Consider the following 22646-nt stretch of genomic DNA (forward strand, 5'->3'; position numbering starts at 1 on the left):
AAATATACATTCTGAGTACAGATGTGAACAAAAATGACCAAGAAGCACCATTAGACATAAGGTCCAGTCAATACCAAACAAATAAAATGTTGTTGGGGCGGCAGGTAAGTATTTACATCGCCAATATAAAAAGAGTAGGAGAGAGAGTACCACTACCGGACACACACACATCAGCAGAAGAGACTGCCTGTTTGCCAGATAGGTATGTCTTATCCATCCTCTCTACTGGCTATGTAAACACAGCACAGGGGGTAACCCAACGAACAATATCTCATGCAATAACGGTTAGAGGAACTCCGAGACAACTTCATAGAGGCAGTAAAACAACCCGTGTGTGTATGTGTGTGTTTGTCCCAAAGTATTTTAGGCCATACACATTAGTCCCACAATAAATCCATTCATTCATTTCAAACTATATCCCACATGTATAGCCACAGTGCAGACATTATGGATTAGGCCTAGATTCAATCAGACCATTATGAGCAAAACCACACGATCTGGTTTTGTTTTTATGTTGTTTTAACTGGAATGATGTGGTAAAGCCTTTTTTGCACAAAGAACATCTATATGGTCTTTCCCCTGTGTGATTCCTCATATGCACTCGCAGATGTCCAATATGACCGTAGCATTTCCCACATACAGTGCAGAAATAAGGTTTCTCCCCTGTATGGGTCCTCATATGCCTTTTCAAAGAAGATTCCCAATTGAACGATTTGCCACAAACATGACACCTGTATGGTTTCTCCCGGTTGGGAGAAACCATATGCACCGTCCTCATATGCCGCTTTAGATGTCCGATCTGACGATAGAATTTGTCGCAGTCATTACAGCGAAAAGGTTTCTCCCATGTATGGGTCTTTATGTGCCTTTTATAATCCCAGTTACATTTGAAACATTTGCCACAAATATGACAAGTGTTTTATCTTTTACACTGTAGCAGTCTCCATCAGGTTCTGTTTTCATCACTTCAGTTATGTTGGTGGGTGAATCCACAATTTGGATTTGGAAAAAATGTGAGGGCTGAGATGGTTCCTGATTTTCCACAGTGGTAGGAGTAAATATGAACTCCAGCTCTTTAAGCTGCTCTCCCCTCTGACCTGTCCAGACATCCTCATGTTCCTCTTTAATCTGTTTGGTCTCTGGGTCCTCTTGCCCCAGACTGGGGCTCCACTCCTGACTACAGTGCTGCTTAGGGGGACCCTCTTCAGAGACCAGGAGAGAAAGCTGCTGGAGGTCTGGAGAGAAGGATAGCAAATAAAAATAACTTTTATATATATTTTCAGAAGAATTGGGACCTTATGACCTATGGGGTTGTTTTACTTTTAATTTTTATGAAACATTCTATACTTTCCCATGGTAGAAGTGGTCAGAAAGTGAGCATCGTTTTTCTGAAGTTATCTATCGGGATTTCGTCTTTCGGATAGGATTAAATGCATAGAAATAGAGTGGACAAATCATTGACTTAAATGGGGACTTGTTCTTTTCATTCTATTTGTATGCATTTAATCGCATCTGAAAGGCGAAATCCTGTTAACTTGAAAAACTGGGCCCAGGAGATATTGGTGCTCATAGTTCCCCAATTTTGCATACCTCACCCTAACATGAGACATCCATGTCATCATCACTGAAAAAACATAAACGGTTGAGTCTGATATCATTTGAAAGCTTACAAACAGGGTTGTCAAACATTTTTATGATTTCTTGAATGATTCTTTAAAAAAATAAAAATAAAAATAACTTTAACCTTTGAAGGCAATGATCTAAAAATGGGTAAACTCATTTTCATAAATGTTGTAGTTTGACCCTATTTCACATCATCAGAGGTGTTTTTGCTGTGCCTGTCATCGTTGAATACAGGTTGGGCGTCATTACAATCATAGAAATATAGTAAATAGAATGGATCTATCCCTTTGACCACTGCAATTTAGCTGGTAGACCATTGACATGTACATTGAATTTAAACTTTAACTTCCAATTATTCTACTACCAGAAAGATGCTCACCAGGCCTCCCAACATCTAATGTCAACTTTAATGGCAATGTATATTCTATCATCTATATTTCTATGATTTCCTATTGAAGGTTAACAGTTTAATTTATAACTATGGATATTCCCTCACATGTGCGGAGCTCAAACCATCTTTGTGGTACCATTTCAAAGTGAAAATGTATAATTGTAATTATTATATATTTTTTCACCTTTATTTAACCAGGTAGGCCAGTTGAGAACAAGTTCTCATTTACAACTGCGACCTGGCCAAGATAAAGCAAAGCAGTGCGATAAAAACAATAACACAGTTACACATAAACAAACGTATAGTCAATAACACAATAGAAAGATCTATGTACAGTGTTTGCAAATGTAGAAGAAGGGAGGTAAAAGCAATAAATAGGCCATGGAGGCGAAATAATTACCATTTAGCATTAACACTGGCGTGATAGATGTGCAGAAGATGATGGGCAAATAGAGATACTGGGGTGCAAAAGGGCAAGAGGATAAATAATATGGGGATGAGGTAGTTGGGTGAGCTATTTACAGATTGGCTGTGTACGGGTACAGTGATCTGTAAGCTGCTCTGACAGCTGATGCTTAAAGTTAGAGAGGGAGATATAAGACTCCAGCTTCAGTGATTTTTGCAATTCTTTCCAGTCATTGGCAGCAGAGAACTGGAATGAAAGGCAGCCAAAGGAAGTGTTGGCTTTGGGGATGACCAGTGAAATATACCTGCTGGAGCGCGTGCTACGGGTGGGTGCTGCTATGGTGACCAGTGAGCTGAGATACGGCGAGGCTTTACCTAGCAAAGACTTACAGATGACCTGGAGCCAGTGGGTTTGGCGACAAATATGTAGTGAGGGCCAGCCAGCGAGAGCATACAGGTCGCAGTGCTGGGTAGTATATGGGGCTTTGATGACAAAACGGATGAGTCTGTGATAGACTAAATCCAGTTTGCTGAGTAGAGTGTTATTATCAGTAGAGTGTTACCATGGGACCATGCAGCTGTCATACCGCTCAGGAAGGAGACGCATTCTGTCTCCTAGAGATGAACGTACTTTGGTGCGAAAAGTGCAAATCAATCCCAGAACAGCAAAGGACCTTGTGAAGATGCTGGAGGAAACAGGTGCAAAAGTATCTATATCCACAGTAAAACAAGTCCTATATCGACATAACCTGAAAGGCCACTCAGCAAGGAAGAAGCCACTGCTCCAAAACCGCCATAAAAAAAAGCCAGACAACGGTTTGCAACTGCACATGGTTACAAAGATCGTACTTTTTGGAGAAATGTCCTCTGGTCTGATGAAACAAAAATAGAACTGTTTGGCCATAATGACCATCCTTATGTTTGGAGAAAAAAAAGGGGGAGGCTTGCAAGCCGAAGAAAACCATCCCAACCGTGAAGCACGGAGTGGCTGCATCATGTTGTGGGGGTGCTTTGCTGCAGGAGGGACTAGTGCACTTCACAAAATAGATGGTATCATGAGGCAGGAAAATTATGTGGATATATTGAAGCAACATCTCAAGACATCAGTCAGGAAGTTAAAGCTTGGTCGAAAATGGGTCTTCCAAATGGACAATGACCCCAAGCACACTTTCAAAGTAGGGGCAAAATGGCTTAAGAACAACAAAGTCAAGGTATTAGAGTGGCCACCACAAGGCCCTGACCTCAATCCTATAGAAGATTTCTGAGCAGAACTGAAAAAGTGTGTGCGAGCAAGGTCTACAATCCTGACTCCGTTACACCAGCTCTGTCACTCTCTGACCATTTCTACCATGGGCAAACATGTTTGAAAGGTTTTGTTCAAATCTACTGCAAAGGGGTGCAGCCATAACATTTTTGAAGTCATATGGAACGACCCTTTGGTAATGCTAAGACAACTAAATATAGAGTAGATATTAAGTATTTGAGTAGGGAAACTAAAGACACAAACATTGTCTTGGTGAATTGACTACAGCCAATGTATTTGTAGTAAGTAGAAGACGGTATTGTGAGATTAAACTAGGAAATGGAAAACAGACTGTAGGCATATACATAAGCTAAATAAAATGTTATTTAAAATTAGATCCATTTAAAACACATCTTTATTAAAATATACATTTGTTTTTAACACAGTAATGTTTGTCCCAGAAAAGACTGTCGTATGCCAGTCATGTTTAAGAGCATCTGTAAAAACATCTGCCTCGCAACCAGCAGAGGATAATAGAGTTTGCAGAAATGCATTATCAATTTAGATGGGGATTGACTGGGAATTTGATCCTCCCCAGGTTCAAAATGTTAGATTCAATGGTCAATTTTAACACACCATAATTCTAGAATAAAGCTGTACAACTTTTATTCATAAAAGTTTGAAACTGCTTACAAATCCTAAATATCTTCGCCAAAAACAACAAATGTGATAATGTAATGAAATATTTTGATGTTCTACAAGTCCATTAGTCAACTCCTACTGATCCAAATGACACGTTCATGTTTCCTCCCATGTTTCCTTCTCCTTTCATTTTCAAGATATCCGAATCCAAACTTTCTAAACCATTTTCTAAAGTCCTTGCACTGATGTGGATTTCACTTGTTTGAATTCGTTCCTGGAGCATTAGGACACAAAATACATTTTCTCCGCTGTGTAAATCATGTAATAAACATTTTTTCCACTCCAGTTGAAGCATTTGCTGCATTAATTGCTCCTGTGTGATTTCTCATATGCCGTAACAAGTTCCTCTTCTGCCTGAAGGATTTAACACATTCCTTGCACTGATACGGTCCCTCCCTAGTCTCACGACTGTTACCAGCAGACAAATGAGATTTGCTTTTGGATGTCCCTGGGATTATATTACTCCCCTGCGTGTGAGTGATTTTATGTGATTTTAATTGGGATGCTGAGATGAAGTATTCTCCACACATAAAGCATCTGTATGATCTCTCCCCTGTGTGGCCCCTCATATGCACTTTCAGATTTCCTATCTGACTATAGCATTTGCCACATTCACTGCAGCAATAAGGTTTTTCGCCAGTATGAGCCCTCATATGCCTTTCCAGACCAGATTTACAGTCAAAACATTTACCACAAACATGACAAGAAGAGTTTTCACCAATGTGACATGGTTTCATCTTGATCTCTTTAGTTGTACTGGTGGGTGAGACCACAATTTGCATTTGGAAAAGATGTGAGGTCTGAGGTGGTTCCAGATTTTCCACAGAGGGAGTGAATATGAACTCCTTGGTATCAGACTCTAGCTCTTTAAGCTGTTCTCCCCCCTGACTAGTCCAGACTTCATGTTCCTCTTTAATCTGTGAGGGCTCTGGGTCCTCTTGCTTCAGACTGGGGCTCCACTCCTGCTCACAGTGCTGCTGCTCAGGAGAAACCTCATCTGGGAGATCGAGCTGATGTAGGTCTGGAGAAAAGGAAAAAAGAATCTTTCAAAAACGATTAACTCCTTAACCATTGTCTTACATGGTTAGTTGGTACACATGTGTTCAATTTACACTGAGTGAACAAAACATTAAGAATACCTACCTAATATTGAGTTGCACCCCCTCCCCCCCTTTTGCCCTCAGAACAGACTCAATTGGTTTGGGCATGGACTCTACAAGGTGTCGAAAGCGTTCCACAGGGATGTTGGCTCAGATTGACGCCAATGCGTTCCAGTTGTGTCAAGTTAGCTGTATGTCCTTTGGGCGGTGGACCATTCTTTGTACACACAGGAAACTGTTGAGCGTGAAAAACTCAGCAGTGTTACAGTTTGACACAAACCGGTGTGCCTGGCACCTACTACCATACCCCATTCAAAGGCACTTAAATATTTTGTCTTGCCCACTCACCCTCTGAATGGCACACATACACTATACATGTCTCAATTGTCTCAAGGCATCTCTAACCAGTGTCCTCCACTTCATATACACTGATTGATGTCACTTGTTAAATCCACTTCCATAAGGGATCATGGCTTTCACCTGGATTCACCTGGTCAGTCTACAGTGCATTTGGAAAGTATTCAGACACCTTAACTTTCATCACATTTTGTTACATTACAGACTTACTCTAAAATGGATAAACAAAATGTTTTCCCTCAATCCACACACAATACCCCATAATGACAAACGAAAACTGGTTTTGATTTTTCTGCCAATTTAAAAATAAAAACTGAAATATCTTATTTACATAAGAATTCAGACCCTTTGCTCTGAGACTCAGAACTGAGCTCAGGTGCATCCTGTTTCTAAACTTTGATTGGAGTCCACCTGTGGTAAAGTCAACTGATTGGACATCATTTGGACCTGTCTATATATAGGTCCCACAGTTGACAGTGCATGTTAGAGCAAAAGCCAAAGACTTGAGGTTGACGGAAATGACTGTAGAGCTCCGAGACAGGATTGTGTCAAGGGACAGATCATGGGGAGGGTACCAAAATATTTCTGCAGCATTGAAGGTCCCCAAGAACACAGTGGCTTCCATTTTTAAATGGATGAAGTTTGGAACCACTAAGACTCTTCCTAGAGCTGGCTGCCCGACCAAACTGCACAATCATGGAAGGGCTTTGGTCATGGAGGTGACCAAGAACCCAATGGTCACTCAGAGCTCCTCTGTGGAGATGGGAGAAGCTTCCAGAAGAACAACCATCTCTGCAGCACTCCACCAATCAGGCCCTTATGGTAAAGTGGCCAGACGGAAGCCACTCCTCAGTAAAAGGCACGTGACCGACCGCTGGACGAGGCAAAAAGGCACCTAAAGTACTCAAGACCATGAGAAACAAGATTCTCTGGTCTGATGAAACCAAGATAGAATGTTTTGGGCTGAATGACAAGCATCACATCTGGAGGAAACCTGGCAACATCCCGACGGTAAAGCATGGTGGTGGCAGCATCATGCTGTGGGGTTGTTTTTCAGCAGCAGGGACTGGGAGACTCGTCAGGATCGAGGGAAAGATGAACGGAGCAAAGTACAGAGATCTTCAAACTGGGGTGAAGGTTCACCTTCCAACAGGACAACGAACCTAAGCGCACAGCCAAGCAAAGACAACGCAGGAGTGGCTTCAGGACAATTCCTTGAGTGTCCCAGCCAGAACCCGTACTTGAGTTTGAGTTTGGAGCAGTCTAACTGGGTGCCTATTCATCAGATTCTCCCAAAGAATCTTAAAGCCTCAGACACCTGACCTGCCATCATGCTACACTAAAAATGTCAAATTCCTATGATTTACTATGTTAAATAACACTAATATGTGAATGAACATTGTGAACTAATGTTTCATTTCATCGCTAGGAAGGAACGTGAAAATAGCTTAGAATATCTGTTGGGCATCAAGTCTACCTCAAAACAGGCCTTATGGTCTTTCTGGGCAGGGCCACAGGCCAGCTGTCACCAGCCTAGATGGCAGCTGAAAGATGGCTAGCTAACATTACTGTCAGCATCCAAATTTTAAACAAACTAAAAAAGTAATGTCATTTTTTTATGTTCCCGTATGCAGGCACCCACAAGTTCTATTTTATAATTAGCTAGCTAGATTGCCTAGAGTTAACCAGACAGCTAAACTAGCCATGTCCCTCGATCAACCCGTCTAAATTACACAGATACAGTTGAAGTCGGAAGTTTACATACCCAAAAACATTAAAATTCAGTTTCACAACTCCTGACATTTAATCCTAGTAAAAATTCCCTGTATTAGGTCAGTTATGATCACCACTTTATTTGAAGAATGTGTAATGTCAGAATAATAGTGGAGACTGATTTATTTACGCTTATATTTCTTTCATCACATTCCTAGTGGTCAGAAGTTTACATACACGCAATTAGTATTTGGTAGCATTGCCTTTAAATTGTTTAACTTGGGTCAAACGTTTCAGGTAACCTTCCACAATAAGTTGGGTGAATTTTGGTCCATTCCTTCTGACAGAGCTGGTGTAACTGAGTCAGGATTGTAGGCCTCCTTGCTCGCACACACCTTTAAATTCTGCCCACACATTTTCTATAGCATTGAAGTCAGGGCTTTGTGATGGCCACTCCCAATAGATTGACTTATTTGTCCTTATGCCATTTTGCAACAACTTTGGAAGTATGCTTGGGGTCACTGTCCATTTGGAAGACCCATTTGCGACCAAGCTTTAACTTGATGTCTTGAGATGTTGCTTCAATATATCCACATAATTCTCCTGCCTCATGATGCCATCTATTTTGTGAAGTGCACCAGTCCCTCCTGCAGCAAAGCACCCCCACAACATTATGCTGCCACCCCTGTGCTTCACGGATGGGATGGTTTTCTTCGGCTTGCAAGCCACCCCTTTTCCTCCAAACATAACAATGGTCATTATGGCCAAACAGTTCTGTTTTTGTTTCATCAGACCAGAGGACATTTCATTGCTCTCAAGGATGAACCAGACTTGGAGGTCTACAATTTTTTCTGAGGTCTTGACGGAATTATTTTTGATTTTCCCATGATGTCAAGCAAAGAGGCACTGAGTTTGAAGGTAGGCCTACATCCAGGTACACCTACAAATGACTAAAATGATGTCAATTAGCATATCAGAAGCTTCGAAAGCCATGACATCATTTTCTGGAATTTTCCAAGCTTTTTAAAGGCACAGTCAACTTAATGTATGTAAACTTCTGACCCACTGGAATTGAGTTACAGTGAATTATAAGTGAAATAATCTGTCTGTAAACAATTGTTGGAAAAATGACTTGTGTCATGCACAAAGTAGATGTCCTAACCGACTTGCCAAAAATATAGTTTGTTAACAAGAAATTTGTGGAGTGTTTATTATTTTCTGACAATTTGGAACACAGTAAACACCAAATAAATTATAAGCAATACCAGAGGCTGTCCTAACAAACAAAAAAAAGTGTTAAACCTTTATTACACCACAGCAAAGATTACAGCCAAATCAGACATTGTGGTTGCTTGAGGCTTGGTGCTCATGGAATCAGTAGAAAATTAAACAAACAGGCAACACAAGCAGGATCTGTCTTATTTGTGTAGCTATATAAACAGTGCATTCGCTAAGAATTCAGACCCCTTGACTTTTACCACATTGTTCCATTTCGGAATTATTCTAAAATTGAGTAAATAGCTCCCCCACAATCAATCTACACACAATACCCGATTATGACAAAGCAAAAACAGGTTTTTAGAAATGTTTGTAAATGACTAGTATCAATCAACTCAAGAGACAAACAAAACCATTTTGCAATGACAAAACATAGCTCATCCAATAACTTTTTACATACTTCCTTTGGGAGACCCAGAATTACTGAGGCTTTGGCTAGTTGTTATGCAAAGACACATAAACACTCCCATCCACAGAATGTATGCGTTGGCCCTACTTGTTTGTAGCGAGCCCTTCTCTGATGACGACTTCTGTAAACCACCAACAAGAAAAATTGGTAAAAACACACTAAGAAAACAGCTATACCAACCATTGAAGGATTTCGCTGCGCCTGACTAGGACCAGCAGAAATTTAGATGAGATATGCTATAAAGTTAGCTAGCAACTAAAATAGCATCACTTACGAAAGGGGGGGACACTGAATCTGTTATTTAGTTTGTCAGCTAAAAGTTTGCTTTATACCTAGCCAGCCTCACAAGTGTGTGTTTTTATATAAAGTAAACATCTAGCTATTTTCATGTTGTGCTTCGCTAATATTGTTATATCATTCTGCAAAACACAATTTGCCAACATTAGATTACTTAGGCAGTTTTCACATATCCCCTGTAGGATTCAGATCCTGTAGCTTTTGTTTGTTTGGCTAGGTCTACAAAGCATGAGTGAAACGCAATACCATACTCAGGTGAGTCACGTGGAACTTTTTGTCTGATGTAAACAAGCTATATAGCTAGCTTACATGTAGAATGTGCGTCTCACATCACATCCTGAAACGGTTATGTATAGGTCTTGTGAAAGCACAACATTTTCTGTATAAAATGTCACCAATGCTCCCTGGAACAGAATTTCAAATGTGAAAACACCCCTAAATTGAACATGAGCTGGAGGTAGACACGAAGCCACTGTAAATGAGTAATGCCATGGTTCTATTATTGGGTAGGCTAATGTGTAGAATGCATAGTATGGGATCCTGGCTAGGGTGGATCCAGTTCTATTTATCCATGATATGCAGGCTCATGTCAGTGGCAGCACAGAAATTAGTGGGTTACCCATGGCTGCTGAGATATCCAGTTTACCAAAATCAACAACTCACCTAGCAAAAGCCAAACCTGGAACCCATGGAACTGCATCAGAATCTGTAGATATCACAGAACGGAGATTGCTGCTCTCCAGTCCACAGCAGGCAAACCCACGCACAACGCGTTCCACCTCAGGGATCTACCATGCGTTACCCTTACCACCCGGGCAAGTGCAATGACACATTTTTTATATATAGTTAACAGAAATAATACTGCTTATCAAAACAGTTACCAATAAATGCTTTCACTTATATGTATAAATGACTGATTTGGCATAGTCTTTTTTTGTCACAAGAAACCTCAAGTGGGGATTTTTCAAGGCTATGTTACATGTATTGTAAGGACTATTTGATTTTCTACACATTTGCAGCGTAAAGTAGAATTGCAGAATAAACAAAAAAATAATTAATGCAAAAAGGAGAATAGAAAGGGGAGGAAAAGGTAATGACCCATCGGTAGAAGGTTGTTCAAAGGGATACTGAAAGCACTATCTGCCTCCTTGAATCCAGTGTAGACACCGGTGGGTGAGGGGTACTTGTTGCGGATGGTGACAACACAACTGGGTCTCTAACCACATCCAACTGGGTGTCTAACAACTGTGGTCTCTGGGTAACACTCGTCTCTAACCACATCCAAGTCGTTCGCTTTTCAATTCCCATTCCAAGACTACTCTGTAAGCCACAAGTCTATATTGCCTAAAAAATAAAAAAAAACATCAGCTCGCTGTACGGAAGCAGAATAACACTAGGTTGATCTACTGATGACCATATAGGTGACTCATGACATATAGCCTATAATACTGTAATGCTGTGAAGTCTATTTATCACACACAAACTACCTGTACTTACTTTATTGACAGCTGACCATTAGGTCCCTATGGCCAAGGTCTCGTCTTCCAGTTCATTTTCAGTACACAGAAAAACATTTCTACAACTGCTCGGTTTATAAGGTTTGGAAAAGTGATTGTCAATGATTACACAGTATGGTGGGCTTGCGGGACAACGTTTTCTCGTCGCCGGACAATTCTAGATTTCCCAAGGCTGGCATAAGCAGGTCCCAGTCCACACAGGAAAGACACTTGTCTTCAGTGGGCTTCACTTAGCATTGCAGGTACACCACCAGTTCCCAGATGGTGAGTCGAGCCTCAGCTGCTAGTTGAATATCTGCCTGAGCCTCCCTGCTCCGTCTCTCTCCCTCATCCTCGATCTGTTAAAGATCCTCGTCTGTGTATTCTGATTCAAATAAATAAGCCTCACCTCCTTGTATTCGTAGTCAGACAAGTTGGTAGCGTAGTAGTTTGAAATTTAAAAAAATTATTAGCTTGCTTGGTAGATTAGAAGATCTGTAATTACAGTAGGGCTGGGCGATATATCAAATTAATTTGAATGTATGTTTTTCGTGTATTGATCTAAATACATGTAACCCTTTTTTTTCTTTAAATGAGCGTTTCCTGTCTCTTTTTAGTGTAGTCTCCTTCACTCCTCCTATGCTGTGTGCACTTTCCCACTTGCACAGACATCAAGACCCTCCCCGTGCCACTCACAACAAAGATGAAAGATTCACTGCTGACACAAAGCAGTTTAACTCACTATTGGCATTTGAGGTTTGATTCAACAGAATCAGTCAAATGGACACTGAAACGCTTAAGAGACATTCTTTTACTGTAATAGATGAAAACTTACCCTTTTTATGTCCCAACTCAGAAAATGTAGAACAAAGCAGCCCCAACTAAAATGAGAATATCAATGAACATGTAGAAAATGTATGCTCAGTTTGTCGTGCACTGAATTGTGATACGGCAAGAACTATTTTAGCCACAGACTTATGTGCGAGCTGTCGGTTTTATAAATGTGCAATGATTATAAAAATATACAATTATATAAGGAATTGGCAAACTCGATCCCATTCTGAGAAATAAGCATGTTCTTATCCACATCTAAACAAAGTGAACAGGCTGCTTTTCATTACATTTACATTTAAGTCATTTAGCAGACGCTCTTATCCAGAGCGACTTACAAATTGGTGCATTCACCTTATGACATCGAGTGGAACAGTCACTTTACAATAGTGCATCTAAATCTTAAAGGGGGGGGGGGGGGGGGTGAGAGGGATTACTTATCCTATCCTAGGTATTCCTTAAAGAGGTGGGGTTTTAGGTGTCTCCGGAAGGTGGTGATTGACTCCGCTGTCCTGGCGTCGTGAGGGAGTTTGTTCCACCATTGGGGGGGCCAGAGCACCGACCGGTTTTGACTGGGCTGAGCGGGAACTGTACTTCCTCAGTGGTAGGGAGGCGAGCAGGCCAGAGGTGGATGAACGCAGTGCCCTTGTTTGGGTGTAGGGCCTGATCAGAGCCTGGAGGTACTGAGGTGCCGTTCCCCTCACAGCTCCGTAGGCAAGCACCATGGTCTTGTAGCGGATGCGAGCTTCAACTGGAAGCCAGTGGAGAGAGCGGAGGAGCGGGGTGACGTGAGAGAACTTGGGAAGGTTGAACACCAGATGGGCTGCGGCGTTCTGGATGAGTTGTAGGGGTTTAATGGCAGAGGCAGGGAGCCCAGCCAACAGCGAGTTGCAGTTATCCAGACGGGAGATGACAAGTGCCTGGATTAGGACCTGCGCCGCTTCCTGTGTGAGGCAGGGTCATACTCTGCGGATGTTGTAGAGCATGAACCTACAGGAACGGGCCACCGCCTTGATGTTAGTTGAGAACGACAGGGTGTTGTCCAGGATCACGCCAAGGTTCTTAGCGCTCTGGGAGGAGGACACAATGGAGTTGTCAACAGTGATGGCGAGATCATGGAACGGGCAGTCCTTCCCCGGGAGGAAGAGCAGCTCCGTCTTGCCGAGGTTCAGCTTGAGGTGGTAATCCGTCATCCACACTGATATGTCTGCCAGACATGCAGAGATGCGATTCGCCACCTGGTCATCAGAATGGGGAAAGGAGAAGATTAATTGTGTGTCGTCTGCATAGCAATGATAGGAGAGACCATGTGAGGTTATGACAGAGCCAAGTGACTTGGTGTATAGCGAGAATAGGAGAGGGCCTAGAACAGAGCCCTGGGGGACACCAGTGGTGAGAGCGCGTGGTGAGGAGACAGATTCTCGCCACGCCACCTGGTAGGAGCGACCTGTCAGGTAGGACGCAATCCAAGCGTGGGCCGCGCCGGAGATGCCCAACTCGGAGAGGGTGGAGAGGAGGATCTGATGGTTCACAGTATCGAAGGCAGCCGATAGATCTAGAAGGATGAGAGCAGAGGAGAGAGAGTTAGCTTTAGCAGTGCGGAGCGCCTCCGTGATACAGAGGAGAGCAGTCTCAGTTGAATGACTAGTCTTGAAACCTGACTGATTTGGATCAAGGTCATTCAGAGAGAGATAGCGGGAGAGCTGGCCAAGGACGGCACGTTCAAGAGTTTTGGAGAGAAAAGAAAGAAGGGATACTGGTCTGTAATTGTTGACATCGGAGGGATCGAGTGTAGGTTGTCAGAAGGGGTGCAACTCTTGCTCTCTTGAAGACGGAAGGGACGTAGCCAGCGGTCAGGGATGAGTTGATGAGCGAGGTGAGGTAAGGGACAAGGTCTCCGGAAATGGTCTGGAGAAGAGAGGAGGGGATAGGGTCAAGCGGGCAGGTTGTTGGGCGGCCGGCCGTCACAAGACGCGAGATTTCATCTGGAGAGAGAGGGGAGAAAGAGGTCAGAGCACAGGGTAAGGCAGTGTGAGCAGAACCAGCGGTGTCGTTTGACTTAGCAAACGAGGATCGGATGTCGTCGACCTTCTTTTCAAAATGGTTGACGAAGTCATCTGCAGAGAGGGAGGAGGGGGGGAGGGGGAGGAGGATTCAGGAGGGAGGAGAAGGTGGCAAAGAGCTTCCTAGGGTTAGAGGCAGATGCTTGGAATTTAGAGTGGTAGAAAGTGGCTTTAGCAGCAGAGACAGAGGAGGAAAATGTAGAGAGGAGGGAGTGAAAGGATGCCAGGTCCGCAGGGAGGCGAGTTTTCCTCCATTTCCGCTCGGCTGCCCGGAGCCCTGTTCTGTGAGCTCGCAATGAGTCATCGAGCCACGGAGCGGGAGGGGAGGACCGAGCCGGCCTGGAGGATAGGGGACATAGAGAGTCAAAGGATGCAGAGAGGGAGGAGAGGAGGCAGAATCAGGAGATAGGTTGGAGAAGGTTTGAGCAGAGGGAAGAGATGATAGGATGGAAGAGGAGAGAGTAGCGGGGAGAGAGAGCGAAGGTTGGGACGGCGCGATACCATCCGAGTAGGGGCAGTGTGGGAGGTGTTGGATGAGAGCGAGAGGGAAAAGGATACAAGGTAGTGGTCGGAGACTTGGAGGGGAGTTGCAATGAGGTTAGTGGAAGAACAGCATCTAGTAAAGATGAGGTCGAGCGTATTGCCTGCCTTGTGAGTAGGGGGGGGGAAGGTGAGAGGGAGAGGTCAAAAGAGGAGAGGAGTGGAAAGAAGGAGGCAGAGAGGAATGAGTCAAAGGTAGACGTGGGGAGGTTAAAGTCGCCCAGAACTGTGAGAGGTGAGCCGTCCTCAGGAAAGGAGCTTATCAAGGCATCAAGCTCATTGATGAACTCTCCGAGGGAACCTGGAGGGCGATAAATGATAAGGATGTTAAGCTTGAAAGGGCTGGTAATTGTGACAGCATGGAATTCAAAGGAGGCGATAGACAGATGGGTAAGGGGAGAAAGAGAGAATGACCACTTGGGAGAGATGAGGATCCCGGTGCCACCACCCCGCTGACCAGAAGCTCTCGGGGTGTGCGAGAACACGTGGGCGGACGAAGAGAGAGCAGTAGGAGTAGCAGTGTTGTCTGTGGTGATCCATGTTTCCGTCAGTGCCAAGAAGTCGAGGGACTGGAGGGAGGCATAGGCTGAGATGAACTCTGCCTTGTTGGCCGCAGATCGGCAGTTCCTGAGGCTACCGGAGACCTGGAACTCCACGTGGGTCGTGCGCGCTGGGACCACCAGATTAGGGTGGCCGCGGCCACGCGGTGTGGAGCGTTTGTATGGTCTGTGCAGAGAGGAGAGAACAGGGATAGACAGACACATAGTTGACAGGCTACAGAAGAGGCTACGCTAATGCAAAGGAGATTGGAATGACAAGTGGACTACACGTCTCGAATGTTCAGAAAGTTAAGCTTACGTAGCAAGAATCTTATTGACTAAAATGATTAAAATGATACAGTACTGCTGAAGTAGGCTAGCTGGTAGTGGCTGCGTTGTTGACACTACACTAATCAAGTCGTTCCGTTGAGTGTAATAGTTTCTTCAGTGCTGCTATTCGGGGGCTAGCTGGCTAGCTAGCAGTGTTGTTTACGTTACGTTGCGTTAAAAGAACGACAATAGCTGGCTAGCTAACCTAGAAAATCGCTCTAGACTACACAATTATCTTTGATACAAAGACTGCTATGTAGCTAGCTATGTAGCTAGCTACGATCAAACAAATCAAACCGTTATACTGTAATGAAATAAAATGAAAATGTGATACTACCTGTGAATGCGACCGGGTTGTTGAGTCTATTCAGAAGACGTTGGCTAGCTGTTGGCTAGCTGTTGGCTAGCTGTTGGCTAGCTAGCAGAGTCTCCTACGTTAAGGACGACAAATAGCTGGCTAGCTAACCTCAGTAAATTAAGATAATCACTCTAAGACTACACACTCTAAACTACACAATTATCTTGGATACGAAGACAGCAAAGACAGCTATGTAGCTAGCTAACACTACACTAATCAAGTCGTTCAGTTGAGTGTAATAGTTTCTCCAGTGCAGCTAATCAGTGGACGTTAGCTAGCTGGCTAGTGAAGACTACGTTAGGACGGCGAAATACGATAATTACGCAATTATCTTTGAGACAAAGACGGCTATGTAGCTAGCTAAGAAGAAATTGCTAAGATTTAGACAAATCAAACCGTTGTGCTATAATGAAATGTAATGAAAAAGTTATACTACCTACGGATTCATGGACGCACAGAACTTCTGGATCAGATGGAGTTAAGGAAGAGAGTTGGAGATGGACAGGAGGGTCTATTCATAACAGTTCAACTGTTCTACCTTGTTAGAAAGCAAATAGATCCAAGTTGGCTAGACTTGATATGTAAAGATTAGCTGGCTATATTCACTAGCACGTGGCCTTGTACTTGAGAGATTGTGTATGAGACCCAGTTTCTATAATGCCTGCTACAAGAAGTCGGTTATTAGCAGTGAATGTGCATGGTTCTGGTAACATTTATAACAAAAAAGGGCATTTTCATAGACAGACTTGAAAGCCAGATTAGTGATTATTGCAAAAAAGGCAGGTTAAACTACTTTGATAATTAAATTATTAGTGGGTCTTATGGTTGTCAAAGGCTTATATTTAGCCTAGGTATAATTCTCCATTCCCTGAATTCATTTGATTATTCCTGACTGTTTGAAATGCAGTGTATTGAGCTTTATTTGAACAACAAAGCTTTTTGATATCATGAATCGGCCATAAATCTGAAAGAAATCAAGATGAGTTTTAGTCCTTATTGCCCAGCCCTAGTTTACATTGTGAACCTAGCCATGTGTACAACATTAAAGACCTGCAGAATGAGACTAATTAAGTACGTTTCTTCAGTTTGGGACCTTCTATAACCCGGGCTTTCCAAACCTATTCCTGGAGTGCTAGCATCTTGTAGGTTCACTTAAACCTAATATAGTACACCTGATTCTAATAATTAGCTGGTTGATCAGCTGAACCAGGCTAATTACAACTGGAGGGTAAGCTCTCAAGTTACAGGGTTGGAGATCCTTGTTCTACAACATTTCATTTACATAATATATAGGGTCCTAAATAGTGAAATTCTCCTTTAAGGTGTTGGTAATAGAATAAACGCTGCAAAAACAAATGCAGATATGAATAAATGCATTTATATTGCTTCCAAAATATATTTTTTTACAATATGGGGGAGTTCCAAGATGGAGGCGATGTGGCTTCAAAACATCACCCCATGTCAATCATCCAGCATAAACCATTCGATGCACATGCGTTGACACATGTTCGTTACGACTTTGAGAGTATTCACAAACCCCAGGTACGATGACCTAGTTCGAATACTTCTCCTTTCATATGAGCAAAAGACATTAAATACATATTTTTTGTTGAAAAGACGTATTCGCAACGTCTTGTGCTCACCGAATCCCTCTTACATAAAGTAGGTAATCAGTGCTCTGCAAATCTGTGGATAGCTCAAATGTTTATAAATTAATATTTTGCTTGGGAAACTCAGTGACTCCTTGCCCCCATAGAAGAAGCTGTGGGCCGTGGCCTACAACATAGATCCTATTAAATTGCCGTTAGTATTCTAATTCAATGTTACACGTTTCAAATCGTGACTCTGCACAGTAGTTGCTACAAACCTGTTCGATGTAATTTTATATCGGGATTGAAAACCAAATCCAGTAGCCGCCGTAAACGCTTGATCTCCTCCTTCGAACTGGACATTTCGTTCTCGTATTCTGTTATGGTTTTTTCCACTTCCACATATATCTCCACAGCAGCCGCGGTTAGTCGCTTGGTAAGAAACACATTCAACAACTGTAGTTTGGACATTTTGCAGGAGGTAAAGTAAAAGTAACGTTAATCAACAAGATATGATGGAACCCAAATGTATCCACGTGACCTCAATGTGCCGCAAACATCGTCATGTGATCCAAATAGGATGTGTGGTTGTCACTAGTTACCACAGCCACAATGTCAAAATTGGCTATGTAAACATGAATGAAAATAAATAAATATATATATATTTAGTCTTAATTTAAGGCTGGACATAAGGTTAGCAGTATGGCTAGTGTTAGGTTTAAAATGTGATTTTATGAAGATAAATTCCAGAAAGCCAGGTTGAGTGGAAGGGCCTGAGATATTTGATTATTAACCTTCAAGGTTCCCAATGAAAAGACAAAATAATGTGTGTTTGATAGTGACAACAATGGGGACACTTTTTCTGCTTATGGTGGTATTATATGGTACCATCAATTCAGTATGTATCTCCTTTCGTTATCTTTCATGCATTTACATTCACATCTAAGTGCTTTAACCCATGCAAGGCTGCCGGCCCAGAAGGCACCCCTAACCGTGTCCTCGGAGCATGTGTAAACCAGCTTGCTGGAGTGTTTAGAGGCATATTCAATCTCTCCCTATCCCAGTCTGTTGACCCACTCGCTTCAAGATGTCAACACGGGGCCCCACAAGGGTGGTTGCTCAGCCCCCTCCTGTACTCCCTGTTCAGCCATGACTGCGTGGCCACACATGTCTCCAACTCAATCATCAAGTTTGCAGATGACACAACAGTAGTGAGCCTGATTACCAACAATGACGAGACAGCCTACAGGGAAGCAGTGAGGGCCATGGCGGAGTGATGCCAGGAAAATAACCTCTCCTTCAACGTCAACAAAACAAAGGAGCTGATCATGGACTTCAGGAGACAGCAGAGGGAGCACGCCCCCCATCCACATTCACGTGGCCACAGTGGAGAGGGTGAAGAGCTTAAAGTTCAAGAAGATCTAAATTCATCAAGATCTAAATACATATTCCCATGAAACTAAATTCGATCAAATTATTGGCATGTAGATGCAGTTTGGACATTTTAACGGTAAACGTGCAGAATTATCATTCACGACTGACTGTGATGATGGCCTATTTTGAAATGAGTTATGCTTAACTTGGAATTAAAAATAAAAACATTTTATTGAGACTATATGTCTGGGCATAGGCAGAAGTTGCAATTGGAGCATGCATTTTATTCATATTCTATAATAATACTCAATAGGCTACATCTATTGGTACAAACTTTGATTGAGAATTGATTACCTCTAATTATTTTTCAATAGCGCTACTCCACTGCCCCTAAGACCCTCATGAACTTCTACAGATGCACTATTGAGAGCATCCTGCCGGGTAGGGCTGCACGAATCATTTGAAATCAGATTGAAATAATAAAGAGGGCCACATCTTCAGTAGAATGGCAGTATTTAGGCAGGATGTGTAAACCAGGATGTGGGTAGATTTCTGCGGTCGTATTGCCAGGGGAGTGGGCGAAGTTCTTCCCATGGGCAGAGATGGCACAGAACTCACTCCGCCACTCCTCTACAAACCTATCACCAGTCCAGTGTGTGTTGGTATCAGCCGGTCCTGGTACCGTGGCATCAGAGCCAGACCAAGGCTCTTGTAGTGGACGAATAGGTGAGGCGCTCGAGGGAGACCTGGGAGGCCGCCCACTGGTACCTTAAACGTGCCGAAATGCGGCAGAAGGCAAGCACTTACCGCCACCGCAGTGAGGCACCGGGGGACCAGGTCTGGCTCTCGACCCGAAACCTGCCCCTCCACCTGCCCTGCCGGAAGCTGGGTCCGCGGTTTGTGGGGCCATTTAAAGTCCTGAGGAGAATAAACAAGGTGTGTTATAGGTTACAGATCCCCCTTATTACTATATTAACCCCTCGTTTCATGTGGCTCTCCTCAGGCCGGTGGTGGCTGGTCCGCTTCAAGAAGCTGAGGTGTGGGAGGTCCCTCCGCACCCCCTGGACACTGGATACTGGACTTGAGGCGTCAGATGAGCGGCCTTCAGTACCTCGTGGATTGGGAGGGGTACGGCCTGGAGGAGAGATGCTGGGTGCCGGTGGAGGACGTATTAGACCCATCAATGCTAAGGGAGTTTCACCGCCTATATCCGATCACCCTGCGCCTCGTCGTCCTCGAGGTCGGTGCATTGCGGAAGCCGCGCGTCAGTAGGTGGGGTACTGTCATGACTTCCACCGAAGGTGGTTCCTCTCCCTGTTTGGGCGGCGGTCGGTGTCGCCGGCCTACTAGCCATCACCAATCCATTTTTCCATTTGTTTTGTCTTGGGTTCTTTCACACCTGGTTTCATTTGCTTTAATTTCTGTGTGTATAATTACCCCTGTTGCCTGCTCAGGTTTGTGTGGGATTATTTGTGTCATGTTGCTCGTTGAGGTTGTGCCTCAGTTATTTTCACATATATACCAATTGTGTATAAGTTTAAGGAGCGTTGTTTTTCCTCCTTCCGTGAGTAACTGTGTTCTCTTTTGTCATGGGCGTTTATTTGGTATTGTACTTGACCCTATTGCTGTGGACTTGCCTATTAAAAAACGCTACTTGGACATCTCTGCTCTCCTGCGCTTGACTCCTTCACCTACCTCTAAATACAATATCGCAACACTCTTTTTGTTTTCTTGAGTAAGGCGTCTCCATAATGCAGGTGTTTCATCCTAGCTCAGTGCTTTCTGTGGTGGTGGGGCAAGCCAGCAGACAATATGGAGCGTTGAACAGTGATTGGCTCAGTGTTCTGTCACTCATGGGGACACTACGTCACCACCAAGTCTAAGGGTAAAGCTAGAAAATTCTAGCCCCTTGGGTGCTGCCATAGGGTTACATTAGAAGTGCCCATCCAAGAAGGCTCAAGGTCATTTGCCACAGATAAAATGATGTCACATCACAGTTTATATACAGTGGGGCAAAATGTATTTAGTCAGCCACCAATTGTGCAAGTTCTCCCACTTAAAAAGATGAGAGGCCTGTAATTTTCATCATAGGTACACTGCAACTATGACAGACAAAATGAGGGAAAAAAATCCAGAAAATCACATTGTAGGATTTTTTAATTAATTTATTTGCAAATTATGGTGGACTACGGGAACATGAGGACCAAGCACTCCCCCGTTGTCATTGACGGGGCTGTAGTGGAGCAGGTTGTGGACACCAGGTTCCTTGGTGTCCACATCACCAACAAACTAGAATGGATGTCACACATGCAGCTAACTCAGATATATGGAAATGTGTGCTCTACCCAAAATGACAACCAATTAATTGCAGCATTACCACAAAAATGGAAGAGGCAAGGTAGAAGGGGGAAAAAGTAAGGAACTTGTATGTCGGCCATGTATTAAAGAACATAAATGGTTAAAGAAAAGTTAAATAAATAAAAACATATACCAATTTTTTCAGAGTTCCCAGTTGTTTTGAAAGCACCATAAATGCTGAATGTCAGACTTTGATGAATACATTTGCCCACGAAGGACCGCCGTGCAACCTTTCTGGTGAAGTGAGTACAGCACAACAAGGTGAGTCCAAAAATGTATTGTATGCTGCTGCATAAATGATGTAATATACCAAGGAGATATGTATACTGTAGCTAAGAAAGTAATACTAAGTGTACTGTATGTTGTGTAGTAAGATGCCTCACCCTAATAATTTGGTCTATTTACCCCTCTTAATTTAGTCTACTGTTCGGACTTGGTGGTGTACATGTAGCCTATAACCTGTTATTAGAGAAATATAATCATTGAATAATGTAAGAACTTTCATTGTCTGCTTATATACCCCCTTTATTTATCCTACGGTTCTGACTTGGTGTACAGTGAGAACGCTGTAAGAACCGCCGATGTTCTGAATTCTGTCGCTGTACATTTTCAAAAGTGCTAAAGAAATAGTTATATTGACTACGTCCGTCCTAGCTCGCTCGTTAATGTCTTAATCGAAATTAGAAAACAGTAGAAACCACATTTCTTTAAGCAAGTCAGCCATATCAGATATGTTTTTTTAAGGCAGTAAATGTTTTTTAAGGCTAAATTAACTGTTTTGCTGCCAGACATGGCTTTGGTTATAGTCAGGTGTAGCAGTGGTCAGATGTTGGGACTGCTGTTGGGACAGGTTTATGTAGGCCCTTACAATTTGTTGGGACAGCTTTATGTAGGCCCATACAATTTGTAGGCCCATACAATTCCCACCAATATCCAGCAACTTCTCACAGCCATTAAAGAGCAGTGAGACAACATTTCACAGGCCACAATCAAAAGCCTGATGAACTTTACACGAAGGATAAGTGTCGTGTTGCATGAGGCGGTATCTGGGATGCATATCTGTATTCCCAGTCACGTGAAATCCATAGATTAGGGCCTAATGCATTTATTTCAATTGATGTAACTCAGTAAAATCGTTGAAATTGTTGCATGTTGCTTTTATATTTTCTTTCAGTATAATTTGCTACCAGAGAGGGTTGCATGATGTAATCTCTTTCCGGGCTATGGAAGATGCACTCTCTTGAGACTTTTCTACTCCGAGGCTGTTCATTCACACTGGCATATGAAATATTGCACCCACCCGTAGCACACGCTCCAGCAGGTATATCTCACTGGTCACCCCCAAAGCCATTTCTTCCTTTGGCCGCCTCTCCTTCCAGTTCTCTGCTGCCAATGACTGGAAGGAACTGCAAAAATCTCTGAAGCTGGAGACTTTTACCTCCCTCACTAGCTTTAAGCACCAGCTGTCAGGGCAGCTCACAGATCACTGCACCTGTACATAGCTCATCTGTAAATAGCTAATCCAATCTACCTCATCTCCATACTGTATTTATCTTGCTCCTTTGCACCACAGTATCTCTACTTGCACATTCATCTTCTGCACACCCTACCATTCCAGTGTTTAATTGCTATATTGTCATATCTTCGCCA

At 43.1% G+C, this 22646-nt stretch overlaps 1 protein-coding gene across 1 annotated transcript; it reads right to left on the reverse strand.

Annotated features, from left to right (window-relative positions):
- Nucleotides 1–3720: 3720 nt before the first annotated feature.
- Nucleotides 3721–17812, reverse strand: LOC123998642 (zinc finger and SCAN domain-containing protein 31-like). The gene is made up of 2 exons (XM_046303700.1): nt 17543–17812; nt 3721–5385 (listed from the first exon to the last, which is right to left on the reverse strand). Exons 1-2 carry the CDS (start codon nt 17733–17735, stop codon nt 4622–4624), a joined length of 957 nt encoding a protein of 318 aa, XP_046159656.1. The 5' UTR covers nt 17736–17812; the 3' UTR covers nt 3721–4621.
- Nucleotides 17813–22646: the final 4834 nt, after the last annotated feature.

The sequence above is a fragment of the Oncorhynchus gorbuscha genome, linkage group LG16, assembly GCF_021184085.1.
Source record: "Oncorhynchus gorbuscha isolate QuinsamMale2020 ecotype Even-year linkage group LG16, OgorEven_v1.0, whole genome shotgun sequence".
Taxonomy (NCBI): Eukaryota; Metazoa; Chordata; class Actinopteri; order Salmoniformes; family Salmonidae; genus Oncorhynchus; species Oncorhynchus gorbuscha.